Below are 23,111 nucleotides of genomic sequence, written 5' to 3'. Positions count from 1 at the left end.
ACAATTATGAAAGCGTACCCTGAAAATCGTCAGTACTAATTTCCACCAGATTCACATTTAAAGATAGGAAGTGGGTTGCTAAAACAAAATTAAGGATCCTCTAGTCAATTTTTCTAAGATAATGCAAGTAATGACCATTCCTACTCTGTATAGACCAGAAAGATATTTTTAGTAATGCAAACCCTCACAACCAGTAATTTTATAAATCTGCCTTTGTTTATTTGAATTTAAAAAGAAATGAAAAAAAATGAGATAATTTTCAATAAAATATATACTACACTGTACAGGTAATACCAGGCGTACCAATATTACAACAAACAAGAATTCTATCAATCTATTCCCACTTTGATCCTCAGAAACAACTAAGTGTCAAAAACACAAAAAAATCCTAAAATGAAAACCTAGTTCAATGAGCCAAATGCAATTAATTTTTTTTATGTTAAATAAAATTGCATTTGGTGGTGAGTTCAAAATTCAAAGTCAATTTTCATGTTTTTCTGGCAAATTTCCATGTTTTTCATTTGGATAATCATGAAAAAATCAGGGATTTATTGTTATAGAATCTAGGGTGCATTTTACATGTTTCTAGGGTTAATTGTAAATGTTTATAGGGTTTATTGTAAATGTTAATAGGGTTTATTGTAAAATTATCTTTGGTTTATTGTCAAAGCTTATAGGGTGTATTGTAAAAGTTTCTAAGGTTTATGGAAGAATTATCATTGGTTTATAAGGTTTAGTGTTAAAGTTTCAATGGGTTGTTAGAAGCGGCTAATGCAAATGTATGTTGGGTATACTGTAAAAATATGTACGTAAGTATCTAAGGTTTATTGCAAAAGTATCTAAGGTTTATTGCAAAAGTATCTAAGGTTTGTTGTAAAAGTATCTAAGGTTTATTGCAAAAGTATCTAAGGTTTGTTGTAAAAGTATCTAAGGTTTATTGTGAAAGTATCTAAGGTTTATTGCAAAAGTATCTAAGGTTTGTTGTAAAAGTATCTCAGTTTTCTTGCGTAAGTATCTAAGGTTTATTGCAAAAGTATCTAAGGTTTATTGCAAAAGTATCTAAGGTTTGTTGTAAAAGTATCTCAGTTTTCTTGCGTAAGTATCTAAGGTTTATTGCAAAAGTATCTAAGATTTATTGCAAAAGTATCTAAGGTTTGTTGTAAAAGTATCTAAGGTTTATTGCAAAAGTATCTAAGGTTTGTTGTAAAAGTATCTAAGGTTTATTGCAAAAGTATCTAAGGTTTATTGCAAAAGTATCTAAGGTTTGTTGTAAAAGTATCTCAGTTTTCTTGCGTAAGTATCTAAGGTTTATTGCAAAAGTATCTAAGATTTATTGCAAAAGTATCTAAGGTTTGTTGTAAAAGTATCTAAGGTTTATTGCAAAAGTATCTAAGGTTTGTTGTAAAAGTATCTAAGGTTTATTGTGAAAGTATCTAAGGTTTATTGCAAAAGTATCTAAGGTTTGTTGTAAAAGTATCTAAGGTTTGTTGTAAAAGTATCTAAGGTTTGTTGTAAAAGTATTCAATCTCTTGTAAATCTATGTAAGGTTAATTATACAAGTTTCTAAATTTATCTTTATAATATCAGAGGGTTTATTGTAAATGTATCTAAGGATTATTTTAAAAGTATCTAAGATTACTTGTAGATGTATCTAAATTTATTGTTGAAGTATCTGGGGGTTTACTGTAAATATATCTAAGGTTTAATGTAAAAGTATCAGAGGTTTATCAACTAAATTGAGTGGATGAAAAGTAGATTTACACAAAATATCACACCGTTCCATTGAAAAGTTCAAAACCAAATAAAATATACTAAGACCAATATCACACTTAAAATGAAAAATGTTTCCTGTAATCAAAACATGTACTTATCATGCTACAGGTAACTAAAGTATTATTCATTGTCTACAACATACTATTCACCAACAACCACTGATAAGCTTCTAACTTTGATGATTTGAAATGATCATTGAGTATTTGAAGAATGAAGTTAGATGTTCAGCATGTATTAAGCAATCTAGTGGAATGATAATTAACATTTTGTTTTGTCAAATAAGGAAGCCTTTAGATGTCAATAATGTAAACACCTGGTAGTACAAATCAAAACAAAATATTAGTGAAGTTTTAATTACTTTAAACAAGCTAGCAAGCCAAAATATTTGTATGTCGAAAATTTTTTAATTTTTTGTTTTTAAGTAAAATTTAGTCTGATTAATTTTACATTTCTCTGTGAATCAATGAATTATTCAGATATTATTTCTTAAGCAAAAGTTTCCTTCTAGAAGCAATATTAAGTATAAAGTTGACATTTTGAGACCATGAAAAGTTATTTTCACAAACTCAGATGAGCATGATTACACATAACAGGACCATGAATAGATAACACAGCATAAAATTCTACCACACAAATCCCTGTTAAAGCATTGTTTATCTCTAGTACAAGTGAGAAGCTTATGCAGTTTTCTGTGTCAGGTGAAACTTCACATGCATATATATACACATATATATAAAGATGTATTTTGCTATTACAAAGCCAATAATGAATACTTAAATGAAACCACAGTTAAATTAAGCAATCTTACCTGGCGCTATGTAGTAAAAAAAATCACAAAAAAAGAGAAAAAAATAAATACTTGATAAAACAAGCCACACAAACACTGATAAAAATATTCCTTATTCTGTTATAATCCTTCTGAAGTTCTACCTCTATATCTGTAATGTCTCAATCAAGTTCTCATGTCATCATTGCTGTGAGAAATCATTTTCATTATATCACTAAGAGTAAAGGAGATTGTACAAAAGACACACAAAGTAAATAGCACCTTTTAATACAAGACATTGAATTAAATTGCATCATGCAGTTGTATTGTCAATGATGCTAAGGGCCTAAATTTTAAAGCCTTGGAGGCAACTGAGAAAAATCCAAAGTGATCAAAAGATAAGTCAAAATGTAGACAAGGAGGTACAGTAACACCATAATTAAATTAATTTTGTAATTTTTCATTTATCAGATATTATCAGAACTGCATCAAGTATATGTGTATATTCTGAACCATGCCACTAGCTGGAGCATCTTATTGCATCTGTCACAATTCATTGATACAATTTGTCACAAAGATAAAACAGTAGGCCCTTAAGGAAAGAATAGGTCGCCATGTTTACATCATGTGATATCAGCAATTTTATACTTCAAATCAAAAATTCAATTTTTATGTTGCAATTCAAAACAGCTTGTACACAAGATGTATAATCCAACCAAATTCAGTCATGCAGTATCTGGGCCCATTTTTCATCAAATGGTTTGACCAGTTGGTTCAATGCTGTTCACGTAAAGTAATGATAAACCTACTTATTTTAGTCTGCTCTCTAACAGACCTCTACAAAGACTGTATTACACCTGAAATATTACATTCAAAATCTACAGGAACAAATTTGTCTGCATAAACAAAAGCAGCCATGAACTTCATGCTGTTAAATATATATCTACATGGAAAAATGTTAATCATCATGATGCAAAACAAAATTGTCGTTCAGACAGGATGACAGGAAAAGGTGCATAATGCATTGATCATTGAACACCTGGTAGAAAAGTTGCAATTTTCAGCTGTAAATGTGAAATCTCCTTTACCTGGCCAAGCATCATGTTTTGGATGTTTCACTGGGATTTCTATCACCACATCTCCGCCCTTGTCATCATAGGACAGCCATCTGTCCACATCAAACAATAGCTTCTCATCTGTCATCAAGTCATGGAGGATAACCTAGGGAATGAATAAGAGTGTTATATCACAAGGACATGGAGGGTTACCTAGGGAACCAAGTCATAGTGTTATATCACAAGGACATGGAGGGTTACCTAGGGAACCAAGTCATAGTGTTATATCACAAGGTCATGGAGGGTTACCTAGGAAACCAAGTCATAGTGTTATATTACAAGGACATGGATGGTTACCTAGGGAACAAAGTCATGGTGTTATATCACAAGGTCATGGAGGGTTACCTAGGGAACCAAGTCATAGTGTTATATCACAAGGACATGGAGGGTTACCTAGGGTACCAAGTCATAGTGTTATATCATAAGGTCATGAATTGTTACAATTACCTTATATACTACCAGCCAGGATCTGAGCCAGAATTGTTACAATATTAACAGAGTATTTACCTTGTCTAGCCACCAACCAGGATCTGGTCCAGAATTGTCATGCTCCACACGAATCTTACGGAGCTCTCCAAGGTCCTCTGGGTCCAAGGAGATCTACAACAAATACATAAAACACTTACTGATTTGTTTACATGGATTTTTCACGGTCTTCTGATGAAGTCCATTTATGATTTTGAAACCTGGTGTGAGCACTGACCATTCTAATTTTTAAAGAAAGATTATTCACCATAAATTGCTGGCCTGATACTTGTCATTGTGCATATACAGAATAATTACCCATTTTTACAGGAATGTTTTAATCAAACATTTTTAAATAAAATATATCACCAGAACTACATGTTGGATGACTGTTCAAGAAATACTGACAAACATACATCAAATTCATCTGTTTGTCCCACTTGGAACTGTCCACTATCAGCTTTGCCAAGTTGTAGAGGTCCGGAGTTGCCAGCATCACCGTACACTGTCAAGGTCACTTGGGCTGTGGTTGCTGCCTTGGGTACTGACCCGGTCATGATGTAGACACGGAAATCACCCTCTGCTCAAACAAACAATTTTTTTTTTACAGGTTTCCTATAGCGACTCCACAGACCCAGTAAATGCTATAATACACATTAGATTTTGTCATTCCTTCCATACAACTTTATCATAAGGTTTATTCTGCAGTGTCTTCCTACAAATGTCTCATAAGTCATTATAACACATCAGAATTAGTTTCAGGATTACAAAGAAAAAAAAAAATTCTTTTTCCTTTACTTCAATGAATGCAATCTTTGAACTACATAGAATACCAGTATGATAATTTTATGTTTCCATGGTAATAAACTTTGAGATATTTACCTTTGGGTGGTGGTTTGGGTGTCTCCTGCTGCACTTCTTCTTCATTGGTGAGGGGCAGCTCTCGCACAATCACTGCATCCTCCTCTCCTACATCCAACCATCTGAAATAAACCCATTTGTTATTTAAACAACTGTCAAACCTATGACAACATTTAATTCTTTTTCCCAAACAACAATGAAAAGACTGAAGCCATATATACCTCTTTCCAGTTACATTTCATTTGTTTTTTTATTTCACAAATATGTGCTACCTTGAGATAATGATATGTATCTTAATTCATACTCATTTCCCAAACTTTGAAATAATAGACCATCTAGGGAAATGAATGATGCCATGTTGAGGCTTAATCACCCTATAGTTTTAAGATAGTGAAGGGTTTTAGGAAAATCACAAATCATTATTAAAACATGATAAAACATTACTCACTTGTCACATTTAAAGATGAACTTGTGGGCAGGCTTATCAGACACAGAGACAATTATCCTGTCCAAGAACCATCCTGCCCCAGGATTCTCACCATCATGGCCCACCATGACCTTGGTCAACTTTCCAAGGTCAACAGCCTCTATTTCAAATAGATCCCTCTGTAAGAAATGTTAACATCATTAACAAGGACACCCAATCCATCACATCCATCAAATTCAATCCTTTTTCAAATCTTTTAAAAGTTTATTTCAGTTTTTCTACAAATATTTTACAGTATCTTTCCTCTGGACATAGAAAAGAAAGTTTAAGTCCTTACCGCCCCTTGCTCAAACTTGTTGGCATTGTTCTTGGCTTTGAGGAGACGTCTGCGCCCAGTATTGCCTCGTTCACCAAACAGCTCCATAAATACATTGGCGTCAGTGCCTCCCTGGAATTTGTCACCGGTATGGACCTCTATACTGTATGTCTTCACTGCAATATCACAACACTAGAGACATTAACAAATGCAACATAATCAGAATTCTGTGGAGCAGAATTTCCACAATTTCTACATTCAAACCTTGTGGGGGCTGTTAACCAAGGTACTGGATATCATTGAGTATATTTTGTGTTGTATGCTACATTACTCAATGTTAGCTAGAGCCATACATTTTTTCAGGAATCAACCTTCCTGTTCGCTTGTCTTCTGGTGAGTCCACCTTGACTACCTATAAACTGGTCCTCTCCTAAAATGTTGGCCTATCTGTAAACAGGTTCTCTCCTAAAACGTTGGCCTATCTGTGAGCCAGTTCTCTACTAAGTCGTCTTGGCCTATCTGTGAGCCGGTTCTCTACTAAGTTATCTTAGCCTATTTATAAACTGGTTCTCTACTAAATCGTCTTGGCCTATCTGTAAGCTGATCCTCTCCTGAACTGACCTTGACCTACCTGTTAGCTGCTCTTTGACTGAATTGATCTTGACCTACCAGCAACCTGATCCTCTCCTGAACTGACCTTGACCTACCTGTAAGCTGGTCCTGTTCTGAATCAGCCGTAACAGCAAACTCCCTCCAGTAGTCATCATTGCCATCTAGCTTTATCCAATGGTCAGCAGGGAAGGTCAAGGTTATGTCAGACTTCATATTTGTCAATGTCATCTACAAAAGAAACAAATGTTAAAGACATGTAATTAACCTAAACTACTAATATTACACTTTTTTCCTCTACTGATTAAATAAACTTACTGTGGGGTGTTATTATCCCCTTTATGACAAAATTATTTCAAATCATGGAGAACTATAAAAATCTACCACAAACCTGTTTAAGGAACCAGGATGGGGCACTATCTGGAGACTCGTACCACACCAGATCATGTTCATTGCTATGGAAACCAACTCTGACCTTGTACACCTGTCCAATATCTTCCTCCACATGCACCTGGACAGCAGAAACATACAATCTGAATCATCAGTAGTTTTATACCACAGTCTATTCTAACAAATGACACATGACAATGACAGATTTACACTGTTGTATGTTTTTTACATATATCCTGCCTTAAAATTGCCAAAATACATTTGAACGTTAAAACCTGACAGACAAACAAGAAGTCTGTTGTCAGCTTTATCATATATATCATTATAATTCTAGCAATGAGCCCATCCCTAGTATCTATACCATATCTTGTTATCCATTTGTATCAACAACAAATGCTATTTTGTTGTTCTATACCTAGCTCACCTCAACTGAGGAAGAGGTCAATTGTTGACATTGGGATAATTGTAGAAAAAAGACCACTTAATACAGTTTTAATAGGTTTTTTTAAAAGAAATACTTATCATGATTAGGCAGAGGAAATCTTTTAACCCTATTATCAAACATCTGTATACAAAACTGTGCATTATCTTGCCAAATTTGCAGAACTTAAAATCTTGCATTTTTATATCATCTTTAGGAATGGAAGTGTTCTATGGATGGTTGCTGAGTAAATACTAATGGGGAGTGATTTCTCAGTATTGTAAAACTAATCGCTTTCGTCATATTAATAAAATTGTTTGAAATGATGAAAAAAAAAATACCATAAATTCATCAGTTTTTCCTGTTTCAAATCTGAATTCTTCACTCTCCCCTATGACTTTAGGTTCAGTTTGACCCTTGCTTCCATAAATGACCACAACAGCTGCTGACCCCGTGCCATGTCCAACCTCGTCACCAGTCACAGTGCAAATCTTCCAGGGATCACCTACAATGTAAAGGAAAACAATGGTTCTTTGATACAAATGTGAGATAAGTATTAGAAATGACAATAGAAACAATGTTAATCCGATACACAAAATAACTGGACTGGAAGTGACAGATTTGTACCTTTAGGAGACGGGGGTTTTTCCTCTTCAATAGTCACTTCTGACAAGATCAGCTCCCTCACTATCTCCTGATCATCTTCTCCTGTGTCTAGCCACCTGTCAATTATGTCAAATGTGTTTACACACCACAATGTCAAAGTTATCTATGTAGTTCAATGTCAAAGAACAGAGGTTCCATAGTTACCTTTAAAGACATGACCTGAGTCTTTATACAGCATGAAGTGTTTGTAACATTAAATGAAGTAAAAGAAATAAACAGTATAGAGTTGACTGACTACCACAGCAACTAACAGAAGAGTAAAGCCTAATATAGACAATGATATAAGTATAAAACTTACTTGTCACATTGAAACACAAAACTCTCCTTAGCCGACTCAAATTCCCTCACAACCACTTTGTCTAGATACCATCCTGATCCTGCATTAGATCCATCATGACCAACCTTGACCTTTGTGAGGTTATCAAGATCAACTGCTTCAATCTCAAACGCATCCATCTACAATTTCAGAAAATTCTTCTGTTCATGGAAACTTAATTAATAAAAAGAGGGATCTTCGATTTCCTCATCCCCTCCTACAGTAACCCTTCACCTTCCCCTTCCCTCCAAAAATGGACCTTCAATCTTCACCTTCAATCACCAACATTCAGAAGTCAATGCTATAATAGAACATTGTACAACTGATCTTTTGATTTTTAAGATATCAAAATGTTTAACATAAGCCATATAATACATCTATAACATTTCCCTTACACCAAGAAAGGGTTAACTAAAAGTGTAAATTCAATAAAAACTTACTGATCCTTGCTCAAACTTGTTACTGTTGTTCCTGGATGTAAGGAGCATGCGACGGCCAGTATCACCACGCTCTCCAAATAATTGTAGGAACACATTGGCGTCAGTACCAGCCTTAAACTTGTCCCCTGTGTAGACCTCAACAAAGTATTGTTTCACTGCCAACAAAAGCTTAAAGTCAGTTACACAGGTCTAGAAATGGATGAGCGGGAGAATCATCTGAATTCAGACATAATACAGTAATTACCTGACTTGTCTGTTTCACGTCTTGTCACTTACCTGTCAGCTCATCTTTTTCCTGATTGACAGGGAACTCTTTCCAGAAATCATCTTTCCCGTCCAACTTCACCCAAGTATTCGTATCAAATGTGTACACATCATTACTTGTTGAGTTGGTCAGTTTGATCTATAATGGAAAAAAACACATGATGTAAGAGACATGAAATATAAAAGTAGAGAAAACAAACAGCACACTATGTCTTACTAAACCTTTTAGATCTCTTAATAACAATGACAATGACATAAAACATGACAACCAGATGTTATTGTTTTCTTTCACATGTTTGAATGACATTAACAATTGAAATTTTATCATAAAGATGATTTAATCACCTACAGACTTACCTGTTCTACAAACCAGGAAGGGGCTGTAGCACTATTCTCGTACCAGGAGAGGTCATGTTCCTGACCATGGAACCCCACTCTCACCTTGTAGACAGCACCTACATCTGCTTCCACCCTTACCTGCACAATGTAATACATATTAGATGTAAAATTCTATAACAACAGGATTTACTGAAATTTCCTAAAAACTGTCAATTAAGGATACAATACAACATTTATCATTTTTAAATTTCAGACACATATGCTGCTCCAGAGATCATCAAATAGCTATTGTCACAATCTCCTCTCTGCTGCCCAGTTGATAGCAGTACCTGATGTTCATCTGTCTTCCCCTCAAAGAATCGGAAGTCTGGGTCATCTCCAATCACCACTGGTTCACTGTGACCCTTATCTCCATAAATAACCAAAGCTACTGCAGCTACTGTGCCTTGTCCACTCTCCGAGCCTGTTACCGTGGAAACAGACCAAGGGTTTCCTGTGGATGGACAGTCAAAAATATATAAATGATTCAAGACTAAAAAACAATAATCAGGGGGGTAACCGAATAACTGAGGTGTTACTGTCACTGCATGCTCAAATGACTTAATTTAACAGTTCAAGGAGTGCATGATCTCAAATACAAAGTAATTTAAAAGTTTATGAATTTACCTTTAGGAGGAGGTGGAGGAGTGCATGATCACAAATACAAAGTAATTTAAAAGTTTATGAATTTACCTTTTAAAAGAATTCACCTTTAGGAGAAGTTAGAGGAGTGCATGATCTCAAATACAAAGTAATTTAAAAGTTTAAGAATTTACCTTTAGGAGAAGGTAGAGGAGTGCATGATCTCAAATACAACGTAATTTAAAAGTTTATGAATTTACCTTTAGGAGGAGGTGGAGGAGTGCATGATCTCAAATACAAAGTAATTTAAAAGTTTAAGAATTCACCTTTAGGAGAAGGTAGAGGAGTGCATGATCTCTGATACAGTAATTTAAAAGTTTATGAATTTACCTTTAGGAGAAGGTGGAGGAGTGCATGATCTCAAATACAACGTAATTTAAAAGTTTATGAATTTACCTTTAGGAGAAGGTAGAGGAGTGCATGATCTCAAATACAAAGTAATTCAAAAGTTTATGAATTTACCTTTAGGAGGAGGTGGAGGAGTGCATGATCTCAAATACAAAGTAATTTAAAAGTTTAAGAATTCACCTTTAGGAGAAGGTAGTAATTTAAAAGTTTAGGAGTGCATGATGATCTCAAATACAAAGTAATTTAAAAGTTTAAGAATCTCAAATACAAAGTAATTTAAAAGTTTAAGAATTCACCTTTAGGAGAAGGTAGAGGAGTGCATGATCTCAAATACAAAGTAATTTAAAAGTTTAAGAATTCACCTTTAGGAGAAGGTAGAGGAGTGCATGATCTCAAATACAAAGTAATTTAAAAGTTTAAGAATTCACCTTTAGGAGAAGGTAGAGGAGTGCATGATCTCCGATACACAGAAATTTAAAAGTTTATGAATTTACCTATAAGAGGAGGTGGAGAAAGGGTAGGAGTGCATGATTTCCAAAACAGAGTGATTTAAATGTTTATGAATTTACCTTTAGGAGGAGGTGGAGGAGGGGTAGGTGATTTCTTGACCTCCTGCTCCATTTGTTCTGGTTCTGGTGTGTCAGTTTTCTGATTAGGACTATCAACCTTCTCTGGTTCGGGCTTAGGACTATCAACCTTCTCTGGTTCGGGCTTAGGACTATCAACCTTCTCCTTAATGACTGGGACAGGGACAACTGGAACTGGAGAAGGACTGCCCCCCGAGCCTTCTTTCAGGTACAGAGTCCTCTCCACCTTACCATCCTCTTCTCCTGCATCCAACCAGCTGTAACAATAAATGGCAATAACTCTGATAACAATTCCATTGTCTACCAACACCTAACTTAATTTTAAATCCTAAAAATGTATGGGCCATCCGTAACATCTGACATAACATGTGAACTTTTCATTGGTGAACCAACTTAAAAGCAGTCCCAATGAGATAAGGAGAACTGAACACTTACCGATCACAGGTGAAAACATATTCCTCTACAGTCTCATCGGACTCCATGACAACAACCTTTTTAAGGAACCAGCCAGAACCTGAAATGGGTTATCAAAGTTATCAGTATCAGGTTCTAAGAGAAAGCATTTCCTTCATTCTCTTTGATAGAAATATTACTTCACAAATGTATAATTTAAGAAAAATTAAATATAGGGTTTCCATCAATACCAGGAATTCCATCAATATCAGAGATATCTCACCTTCAACCAAAGTGCCATGACCTATGGTGACCTTTTGTAGATCTCCAAGGGATACAGCCTCCACTTCAAACTGGTCAACCTGGACAAGCAAATGACCTCAACATCAGTAATAATATCATTAAGTTCTCCTTGACATGTTGCCAACAGTACATAAAGTTTGAAAATTATTACTATTCATCTAAATATAGTTTAACTGATGGCTGCATAGAGTTCAAATCAAATTATTCTCTCAAAGGAAGAGACAGAGATCATTCACATTTTTCAATGAAAATTATTTATTCATAGGTAAGAAATATACCTTACAAGATGTAAAATTCCCACTGATAATAAATTCTAATTAGGTATATGAATTAAGAACCTGGTTATGCTGGAACTTGTCGTTGTTGGACAATGAATGTTTAAGGCTTCGTTTTCCAGTGCCTCCTTTATCTCCATACAGGTAGACATACACATCATCCACAGGTTTGTGGACTTGTCCTAAGTGTACATACACCTGGTATCTCATCACTGTAACACAGCGGAAACTTCCTCTTACCAGTCATAGTACACAAATTACACATGATACAATTTAACTAAAATAATGATTAAAATGAATATGTATAAGAAAACTAATTAAATTAGATTCCTAAAGACCACACATAACAAAGAAGTTACCATTAATTTATCTCGACACTGGATTTTTCAAAAATGTTATTTCTTCTTTAGCTACAGAAGGAAATTTATGAATATTTGATTAAATGGAACAGATGTAGAATACTTGCACAAATTCTTGGTGATATGTAAGAGGAGGTTTTGAAACTGCTTGACTTCCATGTAATTTTACATGAATATTGCTCTAAGTGTTTCCAAGACAGAAGTTTACCTTGAGGTACCAGGATGGCAGGCCACACAATCGGAAACTCCCTCCATCCATCCAACTTATCATCAACCATTATCCAATCATTGAGTTCGTAAGTAAATATGTCACCAGTGTCGTTATCTTCACATTTTATCTGAGTACAATCAAAAGCAATATGAGATAATGGTTATGTGGTACAACACTGTTTCTTAGATGTTGGATCAATAAGCTTCTACTTTAGATATACAAGTGGAGAAGAAGAAATATGTTACCTTGCGTAGATACCAGCCTTTAGGCTGGGTGTTGTCCTGGAAACCAAGCCTCACTTTGTAAAGCTCTCCAATGTCATCAGACAAGGTCAACTGCAACACATCAGTAACATCAATTATTTGCATCATTCATGTTCAACCATTACATTATTATTACCTTCAGATGTATGTTAAGTCTGGCATACCATAGCTCCCTGTCCCCTGAAAGATGTTGACTATGTCTGATAAAGTTATCCCTCCTTACATAACAAATACTGACGATGTCTGATGAAGTTATTCCCCTTACATATTAAATACTGACGACGTCTGATAAAGTTATCCCCCCTTACATAATAAATACTGACAATGTCTGATAAAGTTATCACCCCCCACCTCCCCCATTGAATAATAACAGATGTTGACAACGCCTGATAAAATATCCCTTACAAAACAAATACTGACGACGAATAATAACAGATGTACTGACAACGCCTGATAAAGTTATATCCCTTACAAAACAAATACTGACGACGTCTGATAAAGTTAAGTTATCCCCCTTACATAATAAATACTGACGACGTCTGATAAAGTTATCACCCCCCACCTCCCCCATTGAATAATAACAGATGTTGACAACGCCTGATAAAGTTATATCCCTTACAAAACAAATACTGACGACGTCTGATGAAGTTATCCCCCTTACATAATAAATACTGACGACGTCTGATAAAGTTATCACCCCCCACCTCCCCCATTGAATAATAACAGATGTTGACAACGCCTGATAAAGTTATATCCCTTACAAAACAAATACTGACGACGTCTGATGATGATAAATACTGAAGTTATCCCCCTTACATAATAAATACTGACGACGTCTGATAAAGTTATCCCCCTTACATAATAAATACTGACAATGTCTGATAAAGTTATCACCCCCCACCTCCCCCACCTCCCCCATTGAATAATAACAGATGTTGACAACGCCTGATAAAGTTATATCCCTTACAAAACAAATACTGACGACGTCTGATGAAGTTATCCCCCTTACATAATAAATACTGACGACGTCTGATAAAGTTATCCCCCTTACATAATAAATACTGACGACGTCTGATAAAGTTATCCCCCTTACATAATAAATACTGACAATGTCTGATAAAGTTATCCCCCTTACATAATAAATACTGACAATGTCTGATAAAGTTATCACCCCCACCTCCCCCATTGAATAATAACAGATGTTGACAACGCCTGATAAAGTTATATCCCTTACAAAACAAATACTGACGACGTCTGATGAAGTTATCCCCATTACATAATAAATACTGACGACGTCTGATAAAGTTATCCCCCCTTACATAATAAATACTGACAATGTCTGATAAAGTTATCACCCCCCCCCCACCTCCCCCATTGAATAATAACAGATGTTGACAACGCCTGATAAAGTTATATCCCTTACAAAACAAATACTGACGACGTCTGATGAAGTTATCCCCCTTACATAATAAATACTGACGACGTCTGATAAAGTTATCCCCCCTTACATAATAAATACTGACAATGTCTGATAAAGTTATCACCCCCCACCTCCCCCATTGAATAATAACAGATGTTGACAACGCCTGATAAAGTTATATCCCTTACAAAACAAATACTGACGACGTCTGATGAAGTTATCCCCCTTACATAATAAATACTGACACATAATAAATACTGTGTCTGATAAAGTTATCACCCCCCACCTCCCCCATTGAATAATAACATAAACGCCTAAAAGTTATATCCCTTACAATGTCTGATGAAGTTATCCCCCTTACCCCCCACCCCCCACCTCCCCCATTGAATAATAACAGATGTTGACAACGCCTGATAAAGTTATATCCCTTACAAAACAAATACTGACGACGTCTGATGAAGTTATCCCCCTTACATAATAAATACTGACGACGTCTGATAAAGTTATCCCCCTTACATAATAAATACTGACGACGTCTGTCTAATAAATACTGACAATGTCTGAAAGTTATCACCCCCCACCTCCCCCATTGAATAATAACAGATGTTGACAACGCCTGATAAAGTTATATCCCTTACAAAACAAATACTGACGACGTCTGATGAAGTTATCCCCCTTACATAATAAATACTGACGACGTCTGATAAAGTTATCACCCCCCACCTCCCCCATTGAATAATAACAGATGTTGACAACGCCTGATAAAGTTATATCCCTTACAAAACAAATACTGACGACGTCTGAAAGTTATCCCCCTTAATAATAAATACTGACGACGTCTGATAAAGTTATCCCCCTTACATAATAAATACCTCCCCCCACCTCCTCCCCATAATAACAATGTCAACGCCTGATAAAGTTATATCCCTTACAAAACAAATACTGACCCCACCTCCCCCACCTCCCCCATTGAATAATAACAGATGTTGACAACGCCTGATAAAGTTATATCCCTTACAAAACAAATACTGACGACGTCTGATGAAGTTATCCCCCTTACATAATAAATACTGACGACGTATAAAGTTATCCCCCTTAATAATAAATACTGACAACGTCTGATAAAGTTATCCCCCTTACATAATAAATACTGACAATGTCTGATAAAGTTATCCCCCTTACATAATAAATACTGACAATGTCTGATAAAGTTATCACCCCCACCTCCCCCATTGAATAATAACAGATGTTGACAACGCCTGATAAAGTTATATCCCTTACAAAACAAATACTGACGACGTCTGATGAAGTTATCCCCATTACATAATAAATACTGACGACGTCTGATAAAGTTATCCCCCCTTACATAATAAATACTGACAATGTCTGATAAAGTTATCACCCCCCCCCCCCCCCACCTCCCCCATTGAATAATAACAGATGTTGACAACGCCTGATAAAGTTATATCCCTTACAAAACAAATACTGACGACGTCTGATGAAGTTATCCCCCTTACATAATAAATACTGACGACGTCTGATAAAGTTATCCCCCCTTACATAATAAATACTGACAATGTCTGATAAAGTTATCACCCCCTCCCCCCTCCCCCATTGAATAATAACAGATGTTGACAACGCCTGATAAAGTTATATCCCTTACAAAACAAATACTGACGACGTCTGATGAAGTTATCCCCCTTACATAATAAATACTGACGACGTCTGATAAAGTTATCCCCCCTTACATAATAAATACTGACAATGTCTGATAAAGTTATCACCCCCCACCTCCCCCATTGAATAATAACAGATGTTGACAACGCCTGATAAAGTTATATCCCTTACAAAACAAATACTGACGACGTCTGATGAAGTTATCCCCCTTACATAATAAATACTGACGACGTCTGATAAAGTTATCCCCCCTTACATAATAAATACTGACAATGTCTGATAAAGTTATCACCCCCCACCTCCCCCATTGAATAATAACAGATGTTGACAACGCCTGATAAAGTTATATCCCTTACAAAACAAATACTGACGACGTCTGATAAAGTTATCCCCCCTTACAAAACAAATCCTGGTAATGCCCTGTAAGGTTATCTTCCCTTACCTTACATGTGTCTGTCATTCCTATCTGGAAGGCATTTTCTCGTCCAGACTTGAGTAACATAGGCCCAGACTCTCCTTTGTCACCACTCATCACCATGACTATATCAGTGGCTGAGTCTCCACCTTTCTGTCCACCAGTCTCAGTTTCCACCGTCCATGATCCCTCTAAAAAAGGAAATCAGCAGTTTTTTCTCTAATATCCATAAAAAAAAAAAAAAAAACATTTTCTACATCCCTTTATCACTCGATAATATTCTGGATTTTTTGGCTGATAGCTAATCACATGATTGTGGAGTGGTAGTAATAATCACCTAAGTACTATCGTAATGACCTTGACCCAGGTACTTACTTGATGCTATAGGATTATAATCAACACCATATGGCAGCACCACAGAGCTGGACTCCACCTTGGTAGTACGTATATTGACCTCAGCTTCCTTATCCATTTCCTCCTTGGTACCGACCCATCTACAATATAGTCAACAGATTTTATATCATCATAATCAAGTGATAACGATCATTATTTTATTAAGAATGACTTCTTTAAGAGGCAGTCCTTACAACATTAATTATCACAAGCGAATCTGAACCTTCATCACAGGACAGTGTGACCAAGATCATCCCCTGATTGTGAGTAAGAAGTAAATGTATGTGACTTACCGAGAACATAATTATGAAATTTGATATCTTAGTTCCATAATGAATCACATTCCAAAATAATACGGCCAGCTAAAGCAACCCTAATTTAAGATCTGAGTGATGGACAGAAGGACAGACAAGAGGGAAGACAGACTAACTTTCATCACTGTATATTAAGACAGAGTTCTTAGTACACACAAGTTAATCCTCCTGTAATGATTCAAAAAATTTTATTTCACCTTAATGTATACATATATATATATATATGATAACTTACTTCTTAAAATCAAAGATATATTCTATATTTTTGAATTCTCCAGCCTTCACAATGACCTTTTCTAGAAGCCAAGGGTCACCTGGTCCCTTTTCCATAACGACCTTGGTAAGTTCTCCAAGGTCAACTGCTTCCAATTTAAATATGTCTACCTAAAAAAATAAAACAGATTTACTTTGACCTTACATACGTTGTTCATATTCACTGGCATATTTTTAATTTCCTACATCCAATCAGACTTTTCCTTTCCTTTCGATCCACAAAGGGAATGACAAAACACTGACAATATGAGACAAGATTTTAAGATATTGCGTTCTCTACAGTAAGAGATACTCACCTGTCCTGTCTGGAATTTGGATTTATTGGTTTGACTCTTGGTAAGGTGTCGGCGACCGGAGTCAAACTGCTGTCCATACAGTGTGAGGAAGATATTAGCTTTAGTACCAGCGTTCATCTCCTCCTCACTAGTATACACCTCAACATAGTATGGTACCACTGTAACATATCAATACTCATGTATATAAAATACTCAATACATCTCAATGTCCCAATAGAGTATCAAAAAAATACTCAATACATCTCAATGTCCCAATAGAGTATCAATAAAATACTCAATACATCTCAATGTCCCAATAGAGTATCAATACTCAGGTATATAAAATACTCAATACATCTCAATGTCCCAATAGAGTATAAATACTCAGGTATATAAAATACTCAATACATCTCAATGTCCCAATAGAGTATCAATACTCAGGTATATAAAATACTCAATACATCTCAATGTCCCAATAGAGTATCAATACTCAGGTATATAAAATACTCAATACATCTCAATGTCCCAATAGAGTATCAATACTCAGGTATATAAAATACTCAATACATCTCAATGTCCCAATAGAGTATCAATACTCAGGTATATAAAATACTCAATACATCTCAATGTCCCAATAGAGTATCAATACTCAGGTATATAAAATACTCTGTACATCTCAATGTCCCAATAGAGTATCAATAAAATACTCAATACATCTCAATGTCCCAATAGAGTATCAATACTCAGGTATATAAAATACTCTGTACATCTCAATGTCCCAATAGAGTATCAATAAAATACTCAATACATCTCAATGTCCCAATAGAGTATCAATAAAATACTTAATACATCTCAATGTCCCAATAGAGTATCAATAAAATACTCAATACATCTCAATGTCCCAATAGAGTATCAATACTCAGGTATATAAAATACTCTGTACATCTCAATGTCCCAATAGAGTATCAATAAAATACTCAATACATCTCAATGTCCCAATAGAGTATCAATAAAATACTCAATACATCTCAATGTCCCAATAGAGTATCAATAAAATACTCAATACATCTCAATGTCCCAATAGAGTATCAATACTCAGGTATATAAAATACTCTGTACATCTCAATGTCCCAATAGAGTATCAATACTCAGGTATATAAAATACTCAATACATCTCAATGTCCCAATAGTGTATCAATACTCAGGTATATAAAATACTCAATACATCTCAATGTCCCAATAGAGTATCAATAAAATACTCAATACATCTCAATGTCCCAATAGAGTATCAATACTCAGGTATATAAAATACTCAATACATCTCAATGTCCCAATAGAGTATCAATACTCAGGTATATAAAATACTCAATACATCTCAATGTCCCAATAGAGTATCAATACTCAGGTATATAAAATACTCAATACATCTCAATGTCCCAATAGAGTATCAATAAAATACTCAATACATCTCAATGTCCCAATAGAGTATCAATAAAATACTTAATACATCTCAATGTCCCAATAGAGTATCAATAAAATACTCAATACATCTCAATGTCCCAATAGAGTATCAATAAAATACTTAATACATCTCAATGTCCCAATAGAGTATCAATAAAATACTCAATACATCTCAATGTCCCAATAGAGTATCAATACTCAGGTATATAAAATACTCTGTACATCTCAATGTCCCAATAGAGTATCAATACTCAGGTATATAAAATACTCAATACATCTCAATGTCCCAATAGAGTATCAATACTCAGGTATATAAAATACTCTGTACATCTCAATGTCCCAATAGAGTATCAATAAAATACTCAATACATCTCAATGTCCCAATAGAGTATCAATACTCAGGTATATAAAATACTCAATACATCTCAATGTCCCAATATATCGATACTCATAGATGTAAGACACTCATAACAGAATCAATGTAACAAACTGAACTTTGACAGTACTTTAAATGTTCACTGTACACAATTTGTATGAAACACACTATTTTCTTCCTTGAAAGTTTCAATTTTCAAAAAATATACTAACTTAAAACTGCAAAACCAGTAGCTGTATTTTTTATAACAGATTACACTTCGGAGGATATACCTAAACTGCACTTCAGAGAATGTAGTACCTAAACTCTCAAAATTGAACTAAAAGCCTTGATTTACCTTGTAAAATGTTTTAGTAGAACTTTACTAAACTGAAAATACTAAATATATACCTAACACATTGTTTTGAGACTGTAGCATACATTTTGTATTGCACTAAACAGTACCTATTACATCTGTCCTAGACACTAAAGCATACTAGAAAGATGGCACTAAAAACACCTACCTTGTTTGTAGCCTTTGCCCATTTTAATGACTGGTAGTTCCTTTCTGATGTCACCCCCCTCTTCTCCAACCCAGCCAGAGAAGTCAAACAGCAGCTGCTCTTCTGTCAGAGTGTCTGTTAAAACTACCTGTAATATGTGTTAACATAAGGTTATGCAGTAAGCATAGCTAAAGTTGGGACAGACAAAGGTTATGTTCATTTTTGGGGGAATTTCATAAACACAGGAAATTAGACAAGACAATAAGCAAATACCTATTCCAAAACTTGTTCTGAAATAAGCCTCATTAGCTCCAAATCAAACTCAGGGACAGGCTTCTTACAAGGTAAAGAAATAGCATTTGTTGGTGATTCTACAGAACAGCATTGGCAAGCATATGAGTTGACTTATATTCAGGCATGGGTCAAAACAAAGTGATACATATCAGAACAAATTGTCGTTTAAATAATTGGGTGTTGATATGCAAAAGAACAAAAATATGGTATGATTTGTAATAAAGACCAAAGAAACATTTGGAGGAATATAAGACAGATTAATGCAAGTCTGAGTTACCTACCTTTGAGATGGTCCACACGGGACTGGGATCACCTTCCAAGCCAGAACTAACACGGATCTTATGAAGATCACCAATCTTACTGAGGTCTATTGGCTGTAAAATGTTAAACTTTCAATAAGAGGCAATTCACAACATCTCAATACATGTACCACAAATAAAAAAAAAGCCAAAAAAACCCATACAAGGAATCCAGAGTATCTCTACACACGTAATGTCACATACTGCCTTAAGGGAAACAGGGATAAAATTAGAATTAAACCCTACAGATAGGTGTTATCTCTGATAGTGTATCGACACTCATGATGCAAATGTTACTTTACTTAAATCACCATTTCATTGCTGAGCGTAATGAGTAAATCTAAATAGTAAGAGACAGGTTGGATCAAAGGTTTTCTGTTATATAAACATCAAATAATTTGGCAATATGTCCAGCAAATCTTTTCTGAATTAAACCATCAAATACACTGCTTACAAACAGGTTATTTCGGAAAAGCCAGAAGTTTCAAAACAACAACAAAATCATTACACTTGTTTACTGCAGTAGCATACGAGAATGACAAAAAAAAACATACCGGGAATTTGTTGACCATCCCAGGGAGGAATCTTTCCTGTTGCTCATTAATTAGTTCTATAGGTCCCTCAACATCATTCATGCCATAGGCGGTCAGTGACACTGACCGAGACTTGCTAGATAGTTCTTCAGCTGACTTAGGCAGTAGACTACGGTCAGCTGACCACACCTGAACTGTCCACTGACCCTCTGTTAGAAGTAATTAAAGTCTTTGACTATATACAGTGTACCCACAACAAAGAGTTTCAAACATTAACTTTTCTCACATCATTGAAGATAACTCAGTATTCAAAATAGAAATATTTGTCCTGATATCAAATTTAATTCAAATGATCAAATGATGGTATTTTCATCACAGTAATTTTTCACATTTTGATATACAGAACAAAATTCCTTCAGCTGATATAAACATCAGCCCAGTTACATGCACAGAAAAGGAAAAACTTGTGTGTAGCTTCAGCGTCTTTATCACAGAAAAGCATCTAAAAAATACAGAGAGAAATAAATATTATTGGGATAAAGTCTTTTACGTGTCAAAAGTACCAAGATATGATAACTCCTGAAACCTGCAAACTGACAGTACAGAAGCTGGATAACTTAGATATGTACATACATGACTGAGACCTAAGCCAAACAGGATCTGATAGATAGATATGCTTATTAAGTTGTAGTATTGTCTGTACAGAATTTTGTAGTTTGATACCAAACACCTAATGTTAAAGGATATATACCAGACTTGCTGTCAGGAGACTGTGTTAGAGGCATAAATCCCAGGGGCAAAAGTTCTCGATCCAGACGTCGGTCCTCACATCCTGTGTCCATCCACCTACAGGGAAAACAGACACCATGTTAACTGAGATAGTGATTCACAACTCTAGGTCACACAATAGTCACACTCACAAAGTAAAAATCAGTTTAGATGTCTTGTCAGATTTCATTGTGTGTTCAAAATAACAAATTTTCTGTATTATACATCAGCATTGTTGTTTAGAAAACGACCTTCCCATACAATCATATTGGACAGTCTACTTTTGATATAGGGATATCTGATATCCTGTTTAAACTTATTATTCTACAAAACTTAAACCAATACCTGTTACAGGGGAATATCCGCAGGTCCTGATTAAGTGTAGATTTGATCAATACTCTAGCACACAACCATCCCTTGCCACGCCCCCTCTCACTGTGACCAATCAAAATCTTTTTTATTTCGCCAAGGTCAAGGCCAGTGATTGTGAACTCATCCACCTGTAGAAAGAAAATGGCATAATACATAAAAAGAGTTTGTTGTCAATCACTTGTCTAACTAATCACATAACACAATAAAGGTTTACAGGTATATGTACCTGGCTTTGTTTAAATGGAACAGCAGATTTTGACTTCCTAAGTAGTCTTTTCCCTGTGTTTCCCCACTGACCAATCACCTCACAGAACACATCTGCCTCGGTTCCGGACTGTTCTTCATTACCCGTGGCAACATACAGCGTATATTCATTTTCTACAATAAAAATAGGAAATACAGCAATATTACATTATAAAATGATGAAACAGATGTTTCCTAGCATAATCAATGACATCACTGTCTTATCTACGTCTGAATTTATTCATTTTTGTCTTTATATTTTATATTTATTTCCAAGTTGGGTCTACCCAGCCTCATTCAAGCTTGGTCTATTCAGTAAAGTAGAGGTTTCCTGCTAGATTTACCAGCTTCAATCTCAAATCTGAAAGATTTCTATAGTTGTCTTACTTTCCTCATGCTATATCCATGCAGTAAAATATGAAAGACAAACCAAACCCCAGATTTTAAGATACATGTATCTCATAAGGCTCCTCTCTACCATAGCTTACCTTGTAGAGGCTCCTGGTCAGGTCTAATTGCAGCCAACTCGAGAGTGCCATCAGGATTTTCCTCTGTACCTTCCATTTCCCCATCATACACCATACTGAACTCCTCACCCGTATCATGATCCCTCAGCTTTAACTGTTAAAATACAACCCAATACTCATTGATAGTGATAACTTTGAAAGCTGACAGAGTGTATTACACTGTTTTTGTTTAATTTATAGATGAAGAAGAAACATGAGTTTTAGCTGATACTTCACCATTGGCTGGTCCTCATCCTAAGTATATTTACATCATCACAATAACTCATATACTGATATCAATTCAAAGAATATCAATTAGATTCTGACCAGGTGTATACAATGTGTATACGATGTGTATATCTCATTTTAATGCTAACACAGATCATTTGTAGAACACATACAACTTGCATATACATGTAACT

The 23,111-nt window shown here is 35.2% G+C and overlaps 1 protein-coding gene across 1 annotated transcript in view; it reads right to left on the bottom strand.

The window, feature by feature from the left end:
- LOC132562518 (lipoxygenase homology domain-containing protein 1-like) overlaps positions 1–23,111 on the bottom strand; it is a 65,835-nt gene that overhangs the window by 2,814 nt on the left and 39,910 nt on the right. Inside the window, exons 40-71 of the mRNA XM_060227263.1 lie at positions 22,672–22,804; positions 22,167–22,318; positions 21,914–22,068; positions 21,552–21,646; positions 20,822–21,009; positions 20,250–20,342; positions 19,696–19,822; positions 17,377–17,534; positions 17,087–17,191; positions 16,476–16,578; positions 16,128–16,291; positions 12,571–12,660; positions 12,323–12,452; positions 11,819–11,967; positions 11,461–11,539; positions 11,220–11,298; positions 10,767–11,041; positions 9,498–9,661; positions 9,187–9,306; positions 8,842–8,968; positions 8,566–8,720; positions 8,108–8,265; positions 7,771–7,865; positions 7,485–7,648; positions 6,724–6,843; positions 6,431–6,563; positions 5,745–5,899; positions 5,429–5,586; positions 5,002–5,102; positions 4,536–4,699; positions 4,162–4,254; positions 3,628–3,760 (exon numbers count right to left, since the gene is read on the bottom strand). Of these exons, the coding sequence (XP_060083246.1) occupies positions 3,628–3,760; positions 4,162–4,254; positions 4,536–4,699; positions 5,002–5,102; positions 5,429–5,586; positions 5,745–5,899; positions 6,431–6,563; positions 6,724–6,843; positions 7,485–7,648; positions 7,771–7,865; positions 8,108–8,265; positions 8,566–8,720; positions 8,842–8,968; positions 9,187–9,306; positions 9,498–9,661; positions 10,767–11,041; positions 11,220–11,298; positions 11,461–11,539; positions 11,819–11,967; positions 12,323–12,452; positions 12,571–12,660; positions 16,128–16,291; positions 16,476–16,578; positions 17,087–17,191; positions 17,377–17,534; positions 19,696–19,822; positions 20,250–20,342; positions 20,822–21,009; positions 21,552–21,646; positions 21,914–22,068; positions 22,167–22,318; positions 22,672–22,804 (4,315 nt within the window). The remainder of the gene's footprint in view (positions 1–3,627; positions 3,761–4,161; positions 4,255–4,535; positions 4,700–5,001; positions 5,103–5,428; positions 5,587–5,744; positions 5,900–6,430; positions 6,564–6,723; positions 6,844–7,484; positions 7,649–7,770; positions 7,866–8,107; positions 8,266–8,565; positions 8,721–8,841; positions 8,969–9,186; positions 9,307–9,497; positions 9,662–10,766; positions 11,042–11,219; positions 11,299–11,460; positions 11,540–11,818; positions 11,968–12,322; positions 12,453–12,570; positions 12,661–16,127; positions 16,292–16,475; positions 16,579–17,086; positions 17,192–17,376; positions 17,535–19,695; positions 19,823–20,249; positions 20,343–20,821; positions 21,010–21,551; positions 21,647–21,913; positions 22,069–22,166; positions 22,319–22,671; positions 22,805–23,111) is intronic.

The sequence above is a fragment of the Ylistrum balloti genome, unplaced genomic scaffold, assembly GCF_031769215.1.
Source record: "Ylistrum balloti isolate Yb309-2 unplaced genomic scaffold, AGI_CSIRO_Ybal_v1 Utg371442, whole genome shotgun sequence".
NCBI classification, from domain to species: Eukaryota; Metazoa; Mollusca; class Bivalvia; order Pectinida; family Pectinidae; genus Ylistrum; species Ylistrum balloti.
Note: the sequence above shows the minus strand (reverse complement) of the source record. Positions and strands in the feature narration are given on the sequence as shown.